Source organism: Paramormyrops kingsleyae, chromosome 14, assembly GCF_048594095.1.
Source record: "Paramormyrops kingsleyae isolate MSU_618 chromosome 14, PKINGS_0.4, whole genome shotgun sequence".
Classification (NCBI taxonomy): Eukaryota; Metazoa; Chordata; class Actinopteri; order Osteoglossiformes; family Mormyridae; genus Paramormyrops; species Paramormyrops kingsleyae.
The window spans coordinates 16190804-16207245 of record NC_132810.1 but is presented as its reverse complement, the minus strand read 5'-3'; the positions used below and the strand labels follow the sequence as shown (position 1 = coordinate 16207245).

At 49.4% G+C, this 16442-nt stretch overlaps 1 protein-coding gene across 2 annotated transcripts; it reads right to left on the bottom strand.

Annotated features, from left to right (window-relative positions):
• Nucleotides 1-249: 249 nt before the first annotated feature.
• On the bottom strand, nucleotides 250-15714 carry LOC111834283 (uncharacterized). Of its 2 annotated transcripts, XR_002835977.2 has the most exons (6): nucleotides 15051-15714; nucleotides 6899-6980; nucleotides 6242-6717; nucleotides 4604-4657; nucleotides 4298-4422; nucleotides 1234-1371 (listed from the first exon to the last, which is right to left on the bottom strand). XR_002835977.2 is itself a non-coding variant. In XM_023793396.2 (5 exons), the coding sequence occupies exons 1-5, from the start codon at nucleotides 15117-15119 to the stop codon at nucleotides 1246-1248; spliced, it is 807 nt and encodes a 268-aa protein (XP_023649164.1). In that variant the 5' UTR covers nucleotides 15120-15714; the 3' UTR covers nucleotides 250-1245. The 2 variants fall into 2 exon arrangements, 1 of the variants encoding a protein (XP_023649164.1); XM_023793396.2 differs by lacking the exon at nucleotides 4298-4422 and having other exon boundaries at nucleotides 250-1371.
• Nucleotides 15715-16442: the final 728 nt, after the last annotated feature.

The window sequence follows — 16442 nt, the reverse complement described above, 5'->3', positions numbered from 1 at the left end:
CAGGCTCACCAATTAGAGGTGACTTCCTGTTCATTAGCCGATGGTGGCCTTGCCTTTCAGTGGGGGAATGTGCTTTCTGGGATGCTGGTCCAATGTTGCATAATGCTGGAACACGCAAACGTATGCAGCTTATCGGGAATCCAGAGGAGCATGAGGCAACGAGGCATTTATTCTGACGACGTGCAAGCGACAGATGGCTAAAGGGAATCCTGGGTTACAGTCGTTCCTGCAAATCTATAGCTACTGCAGTGGCATTTTGGTAATTTTATTTCAGTGCACATGCCTGACTGGTACATAGGTACATTTGTGTGCATAAATAAAGTCTTTATTATCGTAACAAAGTAACATTAAAAAATAACTTTCTGATCTGTCCTGGTTAACACATTGACCTGTTGACGAGCCCATGGTTGTACATTCATTGCCGGAGACTCGGCGGCGTGAGGAAGGCATTCAAGGTGTCGGGCTGGCTGTCTTTCCTCCAGGGTGACGGCAGGCATTGCACGCCCTGCTCTGTTTTGATATGACTCCACTCACTCATACCCGATTGGTGCTCTGCTTGCTTTCCAGATGCTTCCAGGGTATATAGGTTGTTGGTGGATGACAGTAGGTCGGTGGCGGCTTCGTGGCCATTTGGGTGTGAGCTCTTGGGTTTGGAACTCGCTCCCCAAGGACGTCATTTTGTGTGGGAGGATTCTACATCAGATCTGCAGAATTCTCCAGGGGGTGAATGTGTACCTGTGCAGCCTCTCTACCGTATCACATAGCCTGTCGCTTCTTGAGGCCTAACATGAAGTTGGGCTTTGGGTGTTTGGACAGAGTTGGCCGATAACCCCAAAGGGGGGTTCCTTTGTTTGTTTTCCTCAGCGGACTGTTTCTTAGTGTGCTTTGGGGGGGGCAATTGGCTATTCCCTGTACACAGGCTTCTCCCCTTTCAAGTCTTCTGACTGGGCTCCTGGGTCTTCAGGGGTAAGTACTGTGATGCTTTGTTTCCATTGGGATTCCTGAGAGTGATCTTGACGAAGGTCAGTGGGACAGTGTTTTTGTGAATCCGCTTCGTCAGGCAATTCTGTCGAATTATTATGGCAGTATGTCATTCTTAAAGTTCCTACAAAAAAATATGCTTATGTGGGTATATATATGTATATACTGTATCTCCATATATATCTATTTGTGTAGTTCTTCATTTTATCCGGTCTCTCTCTGAGTCCAAGAGTAGTGTGTTTTGAGGGGCATGATGACGGGATCTCAGGTACAGGGCGGTTCCTCGGGTGGAGTTAGGGGGCTCCTGGGCGGGATTGTGCTCAGGGACCGGAAGGCGAAGACCGACGGGTCATAGGCGAAGCGTGGGGGTGGCCGGCTGCCAGTCAGATTCTGTGGAGACACAAAAACCGGGAATTAACAGCAGTTATGAAGTGTCTTTCAAATAACCTGCCCCCGCCTTAGCTTTGATTTTAATCTCTTCCCCTCCCTGCTCGTTTAGAGGTGAACTCTATCAGCCTTTCCTACAGCACACCGAACATCAGACTTACTCCAGGAATCGAGTGTAAAACCCGACAGTTCCTCCACCTCTACTTGCACCAGCTGGAGATCCACAGGCACTGCATAACCAGTGTTGCGGAGTGTCTGTGTGCCGCACGTGTGCCACCAAGCTGGGCAGAAGACGCGCTGAATCTGCTGCCATGGAGATGAGGATAAGCGATGCAGATCCCCGATTAACCGAGGTCCCCTTGCACAGACTCAGTTCTCACACATGCCTCCGCTAACTCCTGTGTAACTCCTAACTTGTGTGTGTCCTTGTTAGTAGATGGGGCCTCTTGATTATAAACAGTATTAGCTCTGACATTCAAGTTTTGTCAAGTTGGTGACATGCGTTCCCACGTTCGCTATTCTCGACCTTTCCGACTCCTTGGAAAATACACTAGGGGAGATGTTGGGGCATCAGGGTCCAGACCAAATAATCAACAGGTGTGTAACTCCTTGCTGCCCCAGTTTATGGGCTTAGCAAGCAAAAACACCCTAAATCCATTAGCCTACTGTTTAATTAGCTTCCTTGACTCTCTTGCTCTTTGGACCGGCAGGGCTGATGTGACCGCAAGGCAGATGCTAACCTAAATTTCTCAGGTTCAGGATGTTCTTCGAAGATTCAGGCCTGGTTTTAAAGGACTAGTCCTTATTTTGGTAATATGCTTGTTCCCCTTTTCCAGTGCCAACCCTAAGATCTCAGGCCCTTGAACATGGGAAAACTCTCTTTCCTCTTAGGAGGTGTAAATAATCTAAAACTGCATGGTTTAGCCAATGGGGTCTCGAGTTCCTCAGTGTATGGGAAGGAGTTTCTGAGTGCATTAACGTCTCTTCAGTTCTCCTTCAGGAAGGCCGTTGCTGGAGCTGCGTTAGGCATGAAAGCCTTGGAGAATCAGAGCTTTTATGGGTGCCTGTCTCAAAACGCTTCTAAAATTAGTCAGCCCTAGTCATCCCCCCCCCCCCAATCCTCAACAGGAAATGGGATTGTGTGAATTGGCAGGCAGGCCGCACTTTCTCCAGTCCACAGAGCCCTACATCTGCTTGGTGTGCTTCAACCCGGCGGTGACCCACAGACCTGAAGGCAGAGTAGGACGGTGGGATGGTAATGCCTCCATATTTGACGCTCGCCAAATTCCCAGACTGCCGCGCTCTTCCCCGCCACGTGCACATCACCGTGGTAACTGCACGATACGCGCCTTTGTGGCATGAAGCAAGACCTCCAGGAGCCGGAGCTAGGCTGCGCCCAGCGGACTGGTCGCTGGGTTTTGGGTTTTGGCATGTGTTTGGCACGAGGACTCCTACAGCCACCGTGCACATGGTAACACTTCCTTTACATCAGGTCATCCTGTTTCGGATGAAGCCGAATGCAAACCCACAAGAAGAAGGGTTAGACCTGTCAGTCATGCCTTTCTTTTAATCCAATGGATCCTCCCATTGGCTGGTAACTAAATGTTACCAGTACCAGTCTTCATTTATTTGTTCCATGGGGAAAACCAGCGCATCCTCCTTCCTCCCCATCAGCTTATCTGGCTACGCTGTATTTCCGGCAGCTTCTGTCTGGGCTCAGGCTTCTCCACACATCTATCCTGCAGCTCCCCTAGCAATGCTCTGCCCTCCCTAGGGGATCCCACACCCTGAACCACCTGGAGTCCAGCCAGGAAAAAATGAGAGGCCCCCACAGCCCCCACCTCCAGCATCTCCAGCGTGCTGGGAAAGACTCCATGCGGACCAGAAGACGACAACAGGATCAGATAATTACCTACGCTTTCTTTTTTTTCCCCCTCCTCCTTCATTCCCCTGCCGGAAGATCACAGATACCAGCTGGCTGGCATCTATATAAGGAAAATGACTTCAACCATGACCAGGCAGGAGCAAGCAGGGGGAGGAGAAAACAGCCTTCAGGCGCTGCTGTGTTCCAGGTCGCACTTTGCATTAAAAACATGGGGGTTTGAATGGGCATCATGTTCATGCAGGAAATGCGTTGTGTTCAGGCATCGGATTCAGGTTTCCCAGTGTGAGCGGCGGCAGCCAATCACTTTGCCAATTCGTGGATTTGGGTTTGTACGTGTACGCCTGCTGTCATGGGGATGGCACGTGCGGGCCGGCACACTCAGAGCGTGACTGTGCGTCACACTGGGGGGGGGGGGGGTGTTTACTGTGACTGGGTGCCTAGTATGTTTCAAGAGAGCGTCCCCACTAAATCCATACGGCTAGAAAGTCGCTCAGAAGCCTGCTTTCCGAAAACTCGACTTGCTGCGATTTTGCCGTTTTGTTGGCGAGGTTGAAGCTCGCCGCCCCGTCGGGGAGAGTTGATAGGCAGTAACACTATCAGGAGTGTAAACCGGTCCGGGTCAGCAGCAGAACCGACCTGCCCGGACAGGGCTTCTGCGCATCTGTGAGTCTGCGGCACTCCAAGCAGCAATCTGAGCTGACGGTGACGTAACGTTTCGCCGGCATGTCACCTCATCCTGTTAATCCTTCTGGAGCTGCGCTCTCTGTGCCAAGATCCCAGGCCTTTCAGAGCGGATTCAAGCTGCTCCCTGTGAGGCCGCAGAGGCCTCACGCCTCTCCAGATGGCGCTATGAACCCGGGGCAGATGGGACCCTACCTGTACCTGTCTCCGAGCCGGCTTCAGCGTGCCAGGGCCGGAGCTTGCAATGAGTCCCCGTCTGACTTTAGGAAAATCCAATTCCATGACACATACATCCTCTGTCCTTCAGCTCAAACTTCAGCAAAGAAAGGTTCCCCATCGGGACAGACTGGAGTGTCGCCTTACCGTACCACGTTGGTACTGGTGCCAGGGATCTTCCCAGCATGCACCAGGGGAAGTGACAGCACAGTGGCACAGGAGGCCAGAACTCAACCCGGTCCTCGGGGACCCCAGACACTCCCGGTAGGGAACTGGGAGGGAGCAAAAACGTGGACTGTCTGGGAGGGAGCAAAAACGTGGACTGTCTGGGAGGGAGCAAAAACGTGGACTGTCTGGGAGGGAGCAAAAACGTGGACTATCTGCCGGTCCCTAAGGACCGGGGTGAGAAACCCTGCCCTATGGTACCAGGCTGCAGCATTTCGGCAAACTTACCCGGATCTTTATAGTCCTTGCTTTCCCTCCGCAGTTCTTCTTTAGGAGCATTTTCTGGAAAAAAGAGGCAGGCTAATTTTAGCTATGTATCATGGTGCACACAGGGGGCTTATCATGGCCTTTACACACTGTGTCTGACCCACGCATCTACATAAGCTACTTCGTGCGCGTAGTGGTGCATTTTCTTCCTCTCTTGGTACTGTCTCATCAGTGGGAGAGGGAATTAGGGGAGGGCGACCGTGTAACAGAGTCCGATGTTGTTCAAGTTGGTCTATAAATGTGTATGTTTAGTACTAGAAGACAATGGAGCGGTACCCTCTATTATATCCCTATTGTTGGGGCCAAATCTGCTTTCACATTGCAGAAAATGCCCCCCTCCCCCAATGCGGCTACTTGAGGGAAGTTTCTCGTGTGCGAGGGATTGTCCACAATTGGGGGATTGTCTGGAGATTATTATGGACCAAGTGCTTCTCGATGGGAGGGTGGTGGAAATGAGAAACTGAAGAGCAAACTATTGTGCCCGCAAAGCATGATGGGTGACAGGCGGCTGGGCCCTGGCCTGAACAAGAGGCCATTTGTCACATCGGGGTGAGTGACTTGCCGGGAGCTCTGGATGAGGACATCTGCCAGGCAAGCTTGCTAACGATGAATAATGGCAAATAAGTGAACCACGCTCTGAATAGGCCGCTATATGCTGCAGAGAAGCCGCCGTTTGCGGTTCTTGGTAAGCGAGGAAGCGGCCAGAAAGTTCTGAAGCTGGACTAAAAGAGTACTGATCAGTCAGCAGTGAGGGCTACGGTAGGGCAGGAGTTGGCTTTCTTCTGACACGGAGCTAATTTCCTGGCTGGCGGGATGGTTAACCCGCTCTGCTGACTGATTAAGCGGGACGTGCTCCCCGATGAAAGGACATCTCTGTGAACCTGCCCCTAGCTTGCACTTAACAGGAGGGAGGGGGTCTCATTCGCCCCCTTTCGGTGGCCTATTATTATGCTCCCTACCCAGAATGCCCCGTCAGATCCCTCCTGCTCTACTCAACTGAGTGCACCCACATCCCCCCCCCCCCGGCCGCCTGCCCCCTGCACCTAATCATCTGCTGTTCCTCCATACAAACTCCCAGAGACATATGGAAGCCCCCCCCCCCCACTCCAGCCACAGTCTGGGCCCTGGCGGCTCTCGGGTTTAACGATCGCCAGTCCCTGCTTCTCTCTGACTCATCGCTGGCGCTCTTTCTCCTTTCGTCCTGCTCTCATCCTGTACCTCCTAGGGTCAGTGGGGCCTCTCTGTTTGGACGGATGGGCTGTCCCATGACCTCATCCGACAATGCATAAGAGCAGGCGGGGGAAGTAGGACCAAGAGAGCCAGATCGGCAGTGGTCGCCACAGGTGCATGGGGGTAGTGGAAAAGGTGGGGAGGGGGGGGGGGTTACAGAGACCTTTCCCACAACTGCATTTTAAGCTTCAAATACACCGCCGTGCAAAAGACTTCCTGCTGCAACTGACAGGTGTAGCACCATGTAGGTTGCTGGCTTGACATTTCAGTGTCACCGTGGAAACAGGATGACGTCATGGTGAAATGAAGGGGGAGGGAGGGTAAAAAAGAAAAAAGCTGTGAGGACGCATATGGCAGCCAGGGGCCAACCTGTTGCATCTTCTCTAGATCCAGGCTTGGTCTCCCCGATTCCCCGCCATAGCCTGGTCTGTGGCGCCGGTATGGCGCTGCCGGCTGCTCGAAGTGAGTCAAGATGATGGGCCGGGCCTGGCCCCGGCTGAGGGGCCGAAGGTTGCGTGGCGGGGAGGCGCTGAAGAGCACGGGGCTGGGGGAGGCGGCCACGCAGGAGCTGGGCTCCATGGGCCCACACAGGTCCTTCACCTCCTCGTCGCTGGAGTTGCTGCTGAGGTCGGCGTGGCAAGGGTGCAGGGCCCATCTCACACCCTCGCCGGCACCACCTTGCAGGAAGTCTCTGCTAATGCGCTCCAGCTCCTCCTCGGAGCTGTGCCGGTCCAGTGTGGGGTCCAATAGCAACCGGAGCCTGCGTAGCTGGGCAGGGGAGAGCGCCCCCTGATTGTGCTGCTGGCTGGTGGCCAGCGGGGTCAGTCCGCAGTTTCGCCGTCGCTCTGAGGAGGACAGGAGAACCAGGGGGGTCCAAACATCAGTCTCCTCTCCAGAATCAGGAGGCACACAATGTTCTCGTAAGGATTCATCATTCATAGATCTCTTTTATGCGCTGTAATACTCTGTAAACATCTCCGCAAACACTCTCTGCTGCACTCGGTGCTGTAGCTGGAGAAGACGCACCCCTGTCGATCTGGGCCAGCTCCTGGTTCTCCCCCTCCGAGTCCTCGCTCTCCCAGCCCTCTTCGCTGCCGTGGTAGGAGATCTGCGAAAGGAACCATCATGGATGCCTGAAGGTCTATAAGCCTTTGTGAGCTTGAGTCCGCCCACGATGGAAAGTAACAATTAAAGAGGCGATGCACTCCTGAATATACCCTACATACATATCTGCAAATGGAGGAACGCAACAATAATCGATAGAGACCCACGCGCCGCTCTTACAAGACAACATCCTCTCTCCTTCAGTCTGTCTCTGGAGCTTCATTCTTGTTTTTTTAGATCACTGCAGTTACAATGCGAGCTGCCTGAGAGGGGAGTCGCCTGTCGCATCATCCGGTGTGCATGTGACGGCCATTTAAACAGAGCAGCCGGCCGAAACTGACAGCCACGATAAGAGTTAAGTAATGTGCCGTAATTACCATGGTGTGGCAAGCCAGACAGCTGGTATCTGCGAGGGAGAGCAGCCCCATCATCCGTCTCCACAGGACAGCCACATGCGACGGGCTCTGCATTTGACCCGCAAATGCAGAAGTAGCACCCCCTTCCTGTCTTTGGGGGAGGGGGCTCACCATGCCCTGCCTGTCTCTCACACATCCACTGTGCTCTGAAAGTTGCTGCAAAATGCCACAAGAAGCCCATGCCATCTTCTCACGGCGGAGCCTACTGCCAGCACCCTAGAGGTTAGACTCCCCGGCCGGCTGTGGTGTCCCTCTCAGCATAGGAGGAGTTGCACAGCAGGAAAAAGTCTCAGTTTTCGCCATGTCAGATGAACATAAGTCAGTCTGTGAGCCTCAAGCCTGAGACATACAGGTATCCTCTTCCTCCCTCCCAGGAACAAGAAAGACCGACAAAACCAAACAACCAGCAAATGTTCATATTCTCCTCACAGACCAAGAGTTAGGCAGACCTACGGGGGAAGTCTCTTCAACACAGCGTCTGGGACCCCCCATTTGCTGAAGTATCTGAACACAATCCCCCCAGTTTTGTAGCAGAATATAAGGGTTCGTACACTTTTTGATCAACAAATTTCCATGACTTTTCCATGACTTTTCCTGGACTTCAAGCTAAATTTCAAAGAAACATTCTAGGTTGTCGCGTGATCATCATCGCATGACACCATTACGAACATGTACTTTGTGTAGAAGAACCAGGTGTTATGATTAGAGATGCACCGATCTGATATCCAGATCAGTATAGGTGCTGATCCAGACCTATTCGATGGATGGTGTCGGCCACATTTGTTAGTTACTTCTTTAGGTTTTGGCAGTCTCTAAAAAGATGGCTCTTATTTTGCGTCAAATCCATTTGTACAATCAATCACATGACAGCTCATTCCCATTTCAGATGCGTGTTTGGCGGCCTTCAAGCTGAACGCTAAGGCTGCCACTCAGTGGGTGTGAGCGCAGTGACTTCCACCTGCTGTGACGTCAGGCGCATACCCTGTGCAGCAGCAGGAGGAGGGTAAGAACATCAGATAAGAGGGTGATGGTCTGGGAGTGTTTTACACTTTTAACAGCAGCTAGCAGCCTAGCAGCACAGATATTTGCAGTCTTCGTAAAAGCTTTGTGAAAGTTCTGAGAGGTGGGAGTAGCGTTTAGTAGAAAATCCCACTAAACAAAGCAATTGTGTGAGAATGTGAGTTGGGAGGTGCTAGCTTGGGTTGTTTTGCGCACTTTCTGCAGCTTGTGGTACGAGGGGAACTATTGCAGTGAAGTGTAAGTGACACTGTTGCCAATGGGAGAAAAACTGTGTGGCATTTCAAGCTTCCGCCGCTTGCGTATCCTCGTATGGAAGATACTCAAACTGCAAAATGCCTCAAAAACAGTATGTTATGCATGTTCCTATCAGCCCAATTAGATTTTTTGGCGTACATTTTTTCGTTTGTATTTACTAGTTTAAAAATATTAACACTAAAATATTACTTCTGACCGTGCGGCAGCGTAGCGTGCGTACTCCCAGCATCCAGGTGCTTTGTACTTGCGTATACCCTTAAAATGATGTTGAATAACGACTTGGGAACATTTCAAGTTACGAACGGTCGTTCTGAACGTATCTCATTCGCAAGTAGAGGAGCGTCTGTATTTCTGTGTCATTATAGTTACACTAATGTGACATAAGCAAGATGTATGTGGTGCAAATGTAAGAATGAAATGTGAACTTGAAGTATACCCAGCATGTTATAGGTGTAAAGTTGAAATGTCAGACAATAAAATAATAATAATAATAATAATAATAAAGCATAAGCATACTGCCACAGTGCACTATGCATGTAAATCTGCAGGAAGGCCCTTAGCTATGTGTGGTAGCTGTTAGCACCTGTGTGGAATTATAAGCTAGAAATGACTTTATAGCTTTTGTGAAAGTCTTTATGTGTTAAATGTGTTCCTTCCAGTAAGCACTTGAATGGCATAGACTGTCTCTCGCTCACAGACACACACTCACTCACTCACACACACACACACATCTCTATTTTCACACTGTCTGATACTCTAAATTGCACTTTACACACACTGTATCTAAATTTCTCTGCTAGCTTGTATCTTTTTCACAGGTAGCACATTAAGTGTTTATACGCGAAGTGCACTGAGGCGTCTCCACACACCAACACACACACACACACACGCTCACGTCTTTCTTTAGTACCATCTGATATTTGGACCTCATATGGTCTTTACACATTCTACTCTTCAAGATAACAATATCTATTGTATAAAATATTTCTTTTAGCATTGTCCACAAGACCACACACACACAAACACGCACCTTTTTTGTTTATTGCATCTAACAGTTCAACTTTACACATTCTATAATATGCTGGGTACAGTTCAAGGTAACATTTTATTTAATTCTTTTGAGACATTCATAGTGCATATATCGCTCATCTCACGTCAGCATAAATAATTAGTCTTGGCGCAAACTTTTACAACTTCATGAGAAATTTTACACAGATTGTTACCTGTTACTTCACTTGTTCCAAATCAGACATATTATTTAGCATATGGGACAAAACAACGAATCTCTTCCTTGAAATTTTTACTAATTTTGAGTATTAGTGGTTATGATTAAAAGTCACAATAATATCATATGGTAATAAGAATACAACACGAGACACGATACAGCAACAAATAATAATGCATTACATACAGACTGAAACACCTTTTTAACACGTACATTTGTATCATGTTGACACGGTATAAAAATGCATGTCACCACTGGTTTTTAACTGTGTGTTTTAATGCCAGTGCTCCGGGAGAGAGGTGCAGTGTAGCCACATACAGAGGGGAAACATGCAGTGCCGGGACATTTTCTCTTGTTTTCTGCCCCGACGACCTTCCATACTCACGACCTGCTCGAACGCGTAAAGCATAATCAAGGTACTGCTCGAGAGAAAGACGGGTTATACTGTGAATGGGGAAAAAAAACCTCATTTTTTTTATTTTCTATAACTTTCCCTGGAAAATGTTTCTTAATTCCATGATTTTCCCAGGATTTTCTTGACCGTATGAACCCTGAGGGAAGCGGCACCGGGTGTTATGACATGTTACTGTATATTTCTCATTTTCAAACTTAAGTACAAGTATTATTAGGATGAGCAGACACCAGAACAAAAAGCTAATTAAAGATGAAAGCCCTGTCATTCATGGACGGCACCAACCGACAGCTGATACTCCAAGCTAAAATACACTTGGACCAGCTGCACAAAAGAAACGTCTTTGACATCACATCTGGTAATCTCCTGGTAGATCGCCTTAATTCCAAGAATAAGTGTAACCTGTGGATGAATAGTGAAAATGGGGCAGAGCACAACAGCATGGAGTAGGCCCAGAGCTGGGCCTGGCCCACTGCCGCCCTCCATCGAAGGCCAATGCCACATCCACCCAGGAACCCCTCTCTCTCGTAGAGGCTAAACTCACAGCTGGCCCAGCAACTAGTGTGCAGGATCCACTTTAAAGGGGACCAGGATATAAAACCAGATCTGGGACAAAGTCCTGCAAGGATTCTGCATGGGGGGGCGGTCGCAGTCCTGCTCAGGTGTCTTACGATGCTCAGGCAGTATGACTCAGAATGAGCAAAGATGTGTGTGAACCTGGTCTTGGTCGTGACTCTTCTCAGACCTTCAAGGTGAAATCTGCCCAGGTGACCCTTATTTTCATGGGAATCCTACGACAATCTCAGAGGGCAAACTGCTGAGTTTGCCAAGTTGATGTTATTTGGATCATGCCTACTCTCATCCACGGGTGCAACACAGACTCGGTCTGCACTTGTTTCCACTGCAAGGGCTTGTTTTATTTACTGCAGAATGACTGTGTCCCTTTACGACTGTGTCCCTTTTCAGCCTTCTGTGCAATGGCAATACGAAACCACAGGAGCATACAGAGCCATGCATGCAAATTGCGTACGCTGACATACACCCTGCAAGTACCACATATGGGGAGCTTGGTTTTCACTATCTGCACTTTCTGCAGCTGACAAATGGGGTCAACTGTGAGTCTGTATGGCCAGCTTCTGCACTGTTCTGCTTGCAGGACCGGCGTGTAACACTGCACATAAAGAACTCAAGAACTGCAAGCAGCAGATAGTTTGTCAGTTCTCCGATGTAGTAGGACCAAAAAAGAAAACAAAAAGCATCCGAGCCAGTCGTTTCCTTCTCTCCACTTCCTCTTTAGCATCGAAACACGACTTCATTGTCATTTCTTTGGACTGTCTGACCTGCTGCACACACCACAGTGAAACAGAGTCACTGGTGGAGACTAGGATGCACAGAGCTGAAGATGCAAGGACGGAAATTTGAACGCGCTTCATCGGGGAGATGAGAAGCATCAAGCACGCATTTACTACAATCTGGGCCAGAAAGTGTCACACCTCTGCAGAACATCATGCAGAGCATCATGCAGAGCATCCCCGGTCCCCCATCCGTGTTTGGATCACCGGGCTCTCTGCAAAGGAAGCACAGCCGCAGGTTGGTGTTACCGGTCCCAGCCGTGCACGAGAGCAAGCGGGGCAGCCCCCCCCCTATCATGTGCCGGGGTTTCCATCCACGGCTTGGCGGCCAGCCAGGTTTTCATGTCACCAACACCACAGGATGTCTACAGCCAGAATGAATATTGAAACCAGGTTCCCAAACCACACTAAAAACACTCATTTGAACCGTTTCTTTAAACAGTGTTCTGCTGTTCTGCCAGTGGGCCATGTTTGTACATCTATCCGTACCTCAGCATGAGGTGTGTTTCAACATTTCGAGCAAAAACTTTGCCTTGTTTACCTGTTTTTCACGCCCGAATCCAGCATAATACCAATTTCCTCCCTCTAGAGTTGCCCTATTGTGCTCAGAGGCCAAGGCGTGTTAAACATTACGTGGCCCCCTCACAGACCTACGATGGGGACGGACTAGTGAACGCCTGACCTGGAAAATTACTACTTGCACATCAAAGGACATAGAGGATTACGGCCATGAGCCATGGAGCTGGATTAGAGGCAGAATGGGCGAGGCGGGAAAGGCGGGAAAGGCGCAGGCCCTCAGAAATGGCAGCGGTGTGTGAGGAGGCGTGAACACGTCACTGACGCAAGATCCAGGGACTGGACATTCCCACAGCCATAATAAAATCCCGTATCACCAAACCGTCACTTCTGCTGATTTAAAAAGAGATGTACTACGAAAAGCTGGTGCCACAAATGTGTCACATCCTCCAAATGATTTGCTACAGCCTTATAGAACTTGATGATAAAAAAAACTACACGACTTGGCAGCAGCTGGGCCTGGCCCACTACCGCCAAGCACAAGGTATGGCGGAAATGTAACGTCCTGCCTCGCCTCCAGTTCGAAATCCGACTCGGAAAACCACAGCTGCTCCTGGGAGATTTGCCCAAATGCTGCTTTTAGAATCCAGCCTTGTCCGTTTCATAACATGCAGCCTTGGGTAAGAAATCTGTAGCAGTGTTAGCATCGCCGCTGTCAGCCCAGTAGCCTGCGAACAAATTAGCAACTTGACCTGAGCTGGGTAAAGTATCTTTAAGGACCTCCGGATTCCCTAAACCCAGATCAAAGCAGGCATCTTCTGGAGAACCTTCAGCCCCAAGCGATCGACACAGAATGGACCCACTTGGGCCCTGCCGAACCACCTTTCAGATCCGTAAGGCTCAATCCACATCATGCTAATTTCTTTAGCACACTTACAAGTGACATAGCAACCGTTTCAAACAGTACAGACACCCCCTGGTAACTCCTTTGCTCTTTACTTGAATATGTTTGAGCACATGAAACTACATTTTAAAATGTATGCAGTAATTCATCTTCATAACTGTTTTATATACTTTGTAATGTATTATCATTTTACAGTTACTGAAGTATTTACCTATTTGGTTAATACCCATATGCTCTCGCCATAACTACGGCCCTGTTTGCTTGCAGTGTGTTAAATGTCAGCATAACACAACCTGCACCTGCAAACACTGCCTGTTACAGCAGCACTAATCTACAGCTGTTTCACACACTGCTCTGCTTGTAAAATTTTACCATGTTTAATAATCTTCCGTAGACAGAGGAGGCCGGAGGCAGTATAGGGTCAACGAAACCCTCTGTGTCTCATGAACGGTGTAAAAGAGGCAGGCTGTCCTAATTGCAAATATTTTTATTTTGCTCAAAACAACAGGTGACTAACGTCCTAAATCCATGCATCATCATTTTTACGGCCACATGTGGCAAGTCCCAGGACAACGATGGTGCAAGATCTCTGACAGTCCAGCTCTGAGTCTGATTTTAAAATGAGGAACTGACTATTTAAACTGAACGAGGGGGATGCAGCCAAAGCTCCCGGGGCCCCGCGGATGTGCCGTGGTAGGGCCGAGCCGGGGCCCCGCGGATGTGCCGCGGTAGGGCCGAGCCGGGGACCCGCGGATGTGCCGCGGTAGGGCCGAGCCGGGGCCCCACGGATGTGCCGCGGTAGGGCCGAACCGGGGCCCCGCGGATATGCCGCGGTAGGGATTGGCTCTTCAAGTGTCAATCAGCACACGTAGAGTTCTTCTCCCGCCCATCCTTCACCATCGGCATTTCCACTTTACCCAGAATGGATCAGCAACCCAGTGTGTAGAAAACCCTAAAATCAGGGAAGCCATTGGCCCCCAAGATATTACAGCACCGTTCTCCCTTTGCATCTCAAAGCTTTGCAATTAGCACGACTGCCAAACGTCAGGTTCTGGGGTCCTGTGACCGACGACAGCTAAGGCCAATGGCCTTCCATGGTTCCAGAGATCCCCCAGGGGCACCACAGCCTGTGACTGACTCGGGGAGTTTGGGGGGGTAAGCAAGGATATCTTCGAGGGCCCAGGGGGCAAATGTGGCAAGGAAACCTAGCTGGGTGAGAGGCTTAGGGCTACAGAAGCAGTTTAGGGATTACCTGTTACCTGCCTGGTCCCATGCACGGCCAAATAAGTGAGACCAATCCTTCGGAACATGGGTCTGGATTTGTCAGTAAACTAAGAAAATTCATCGTCTTACTAAGAAAGGAGGACCTCGTGTTTAACGACCCACCTGTGCACTTATCGAAATAGAGCGGACCTGTGCGTGTGTCTGTGTGCGACTTAGACGGAGCCCCCGCACAGTCCAAATAACCCCACTAAGGCAGTGACCCGACCCTCGAGCCCACTTCACACCCAGCCCAGCCACAGCATAAAACCGAAAGTATGCGACTGAGAAAGTCACAGGCATGAGCGGGGCAGCGAGAAAGTGCAGAGCCAGAGCCGCGAGAGGCCAGGGGGGTTAACGGCAGCGAGCTCTCCTCTCCTGGGCTGAATGACATTCCAAAACATGAACGTGAAACCCACCCCCGCAGCCTGGTGGAGAGCCCCACAGGATCTGAGGGAAGGAGGGGGGGACAGGTAAAAAACATCACCAGCAACTCACAATGCGCACATTGTGTCATGACAACCCTGCAACATTACACCAGCATCCGCATTTCATCCTGCGCTGGCGGCTGCTTTGCATTACGCCTTTTACGCTGCGCCCTTGTAGCCCAAGTCAAACTTTCGCACAGTGTTTACATTCAGGCATATCACGTTTCCATCCTTCATTCACGCTGTTCCCCTTTTTCATTTTAAATAATGCAGTTTATGAACTTACCTTGAGCTGAAAGGGGTGCATCTCATTAAGGGACTGCCGCCTTAGCTTTTTCGTTAAAGTCTTCAACATCTTGATTTATATTTCATTAGCTCGCGGGACCGAGCTGATTAACTTTTTTCTCGAGCTATCTCGTAAATGCGGCTAACTGGTTATGAATAAGTACTTAAGTGGTTACATTTGAGATGGTGCGCTTGCTCGGTTTTGCACACTTGGTGAAAGACGCACGCACAAAGAGGACACTTATGAACTTCTGCTGGAGAATCGAAACGGCCCCTCGCTAACTACTACTAAACTGCTGCAACAACTCTCCTCCGCCAAGTAGCTTGATAGATGTCTGTATATATAATTATACATATATATAAATATATATATATTTCAGTTGAGGGAGAGCAGAATCCGCACCGGATAAAAAATAAACATTATTGTGAGGATGATGACGATGATGATTTTCCAGGCGAGTCTTCTGCAAACGTATGCGCGATTACTAGGGCGAAGTTGATCGGTCTCACTTTGCCTGTCCCGCGGCTCGTATCGTTTCGGTCGGAATTGGGTCGGCACACAAACACGCACACAGCACAGCACACACTCACACACACACTCACTCACACGCAGCCCTGCGCGCACGCTTACATGACAAACACACACACTATTCCTCATACTGATCCATCCGCTGCTCTCATTGGCTGATCTGCTGAGTGATGTCATGCGTTCCCTCAAGGGGGCGGGGTGATCGTCTTAAAGGTATATTTCCGGGGGGTATTTCTATGCGTATGTAAATATACTGTTTACATCTAACTGATTGTTTAATCATACAGTTAATAATACAGTCTTCTGTTAGTATATGTGTGTCCGTTATGCACGTATTTTAAACTAGTATATAATAATATTTATTGTAGAAAATAAAATTAGATTTTTATTTGGTAGAAAACATTTCAGAAATATTTTTGAACTCTACACAGCTATCCAAAGAAGTATTGTAAGGCATAATTTTTAAGCTTGTGTGTGTGTGTGTGTGTGTGTGTTCGGGGTGGCCTAAGCTAATGCATTAGCATGACTAAAATATTTCTTTAGAATGGGGTTATGCAGGAAAACCCAACTCTGGCAGTGCAGTCATCCAGCACCAGAAAGGGGCCTCAGACTATCAGATCACATGCAACGAAGTGAAGGTCCGACAGGAACATGGCCCTCACTGTCACAGCATCAGGTGTGAAGCCGGCTTTCGGGGCAGAAGAAACATGTTCTAAAAACTGGCTAAAACAGATGGTGTGTGTGTGGGGTGTGTGTCTGTCAGCAGCATACGTGCGTGGGAGAGCCTGTGCATGTACAGTCAGCCATGCGGGGCTTTCTGCGTGTGCATGGTTTTCTTCTGCACGCGTGTGTAAATACCCCAGG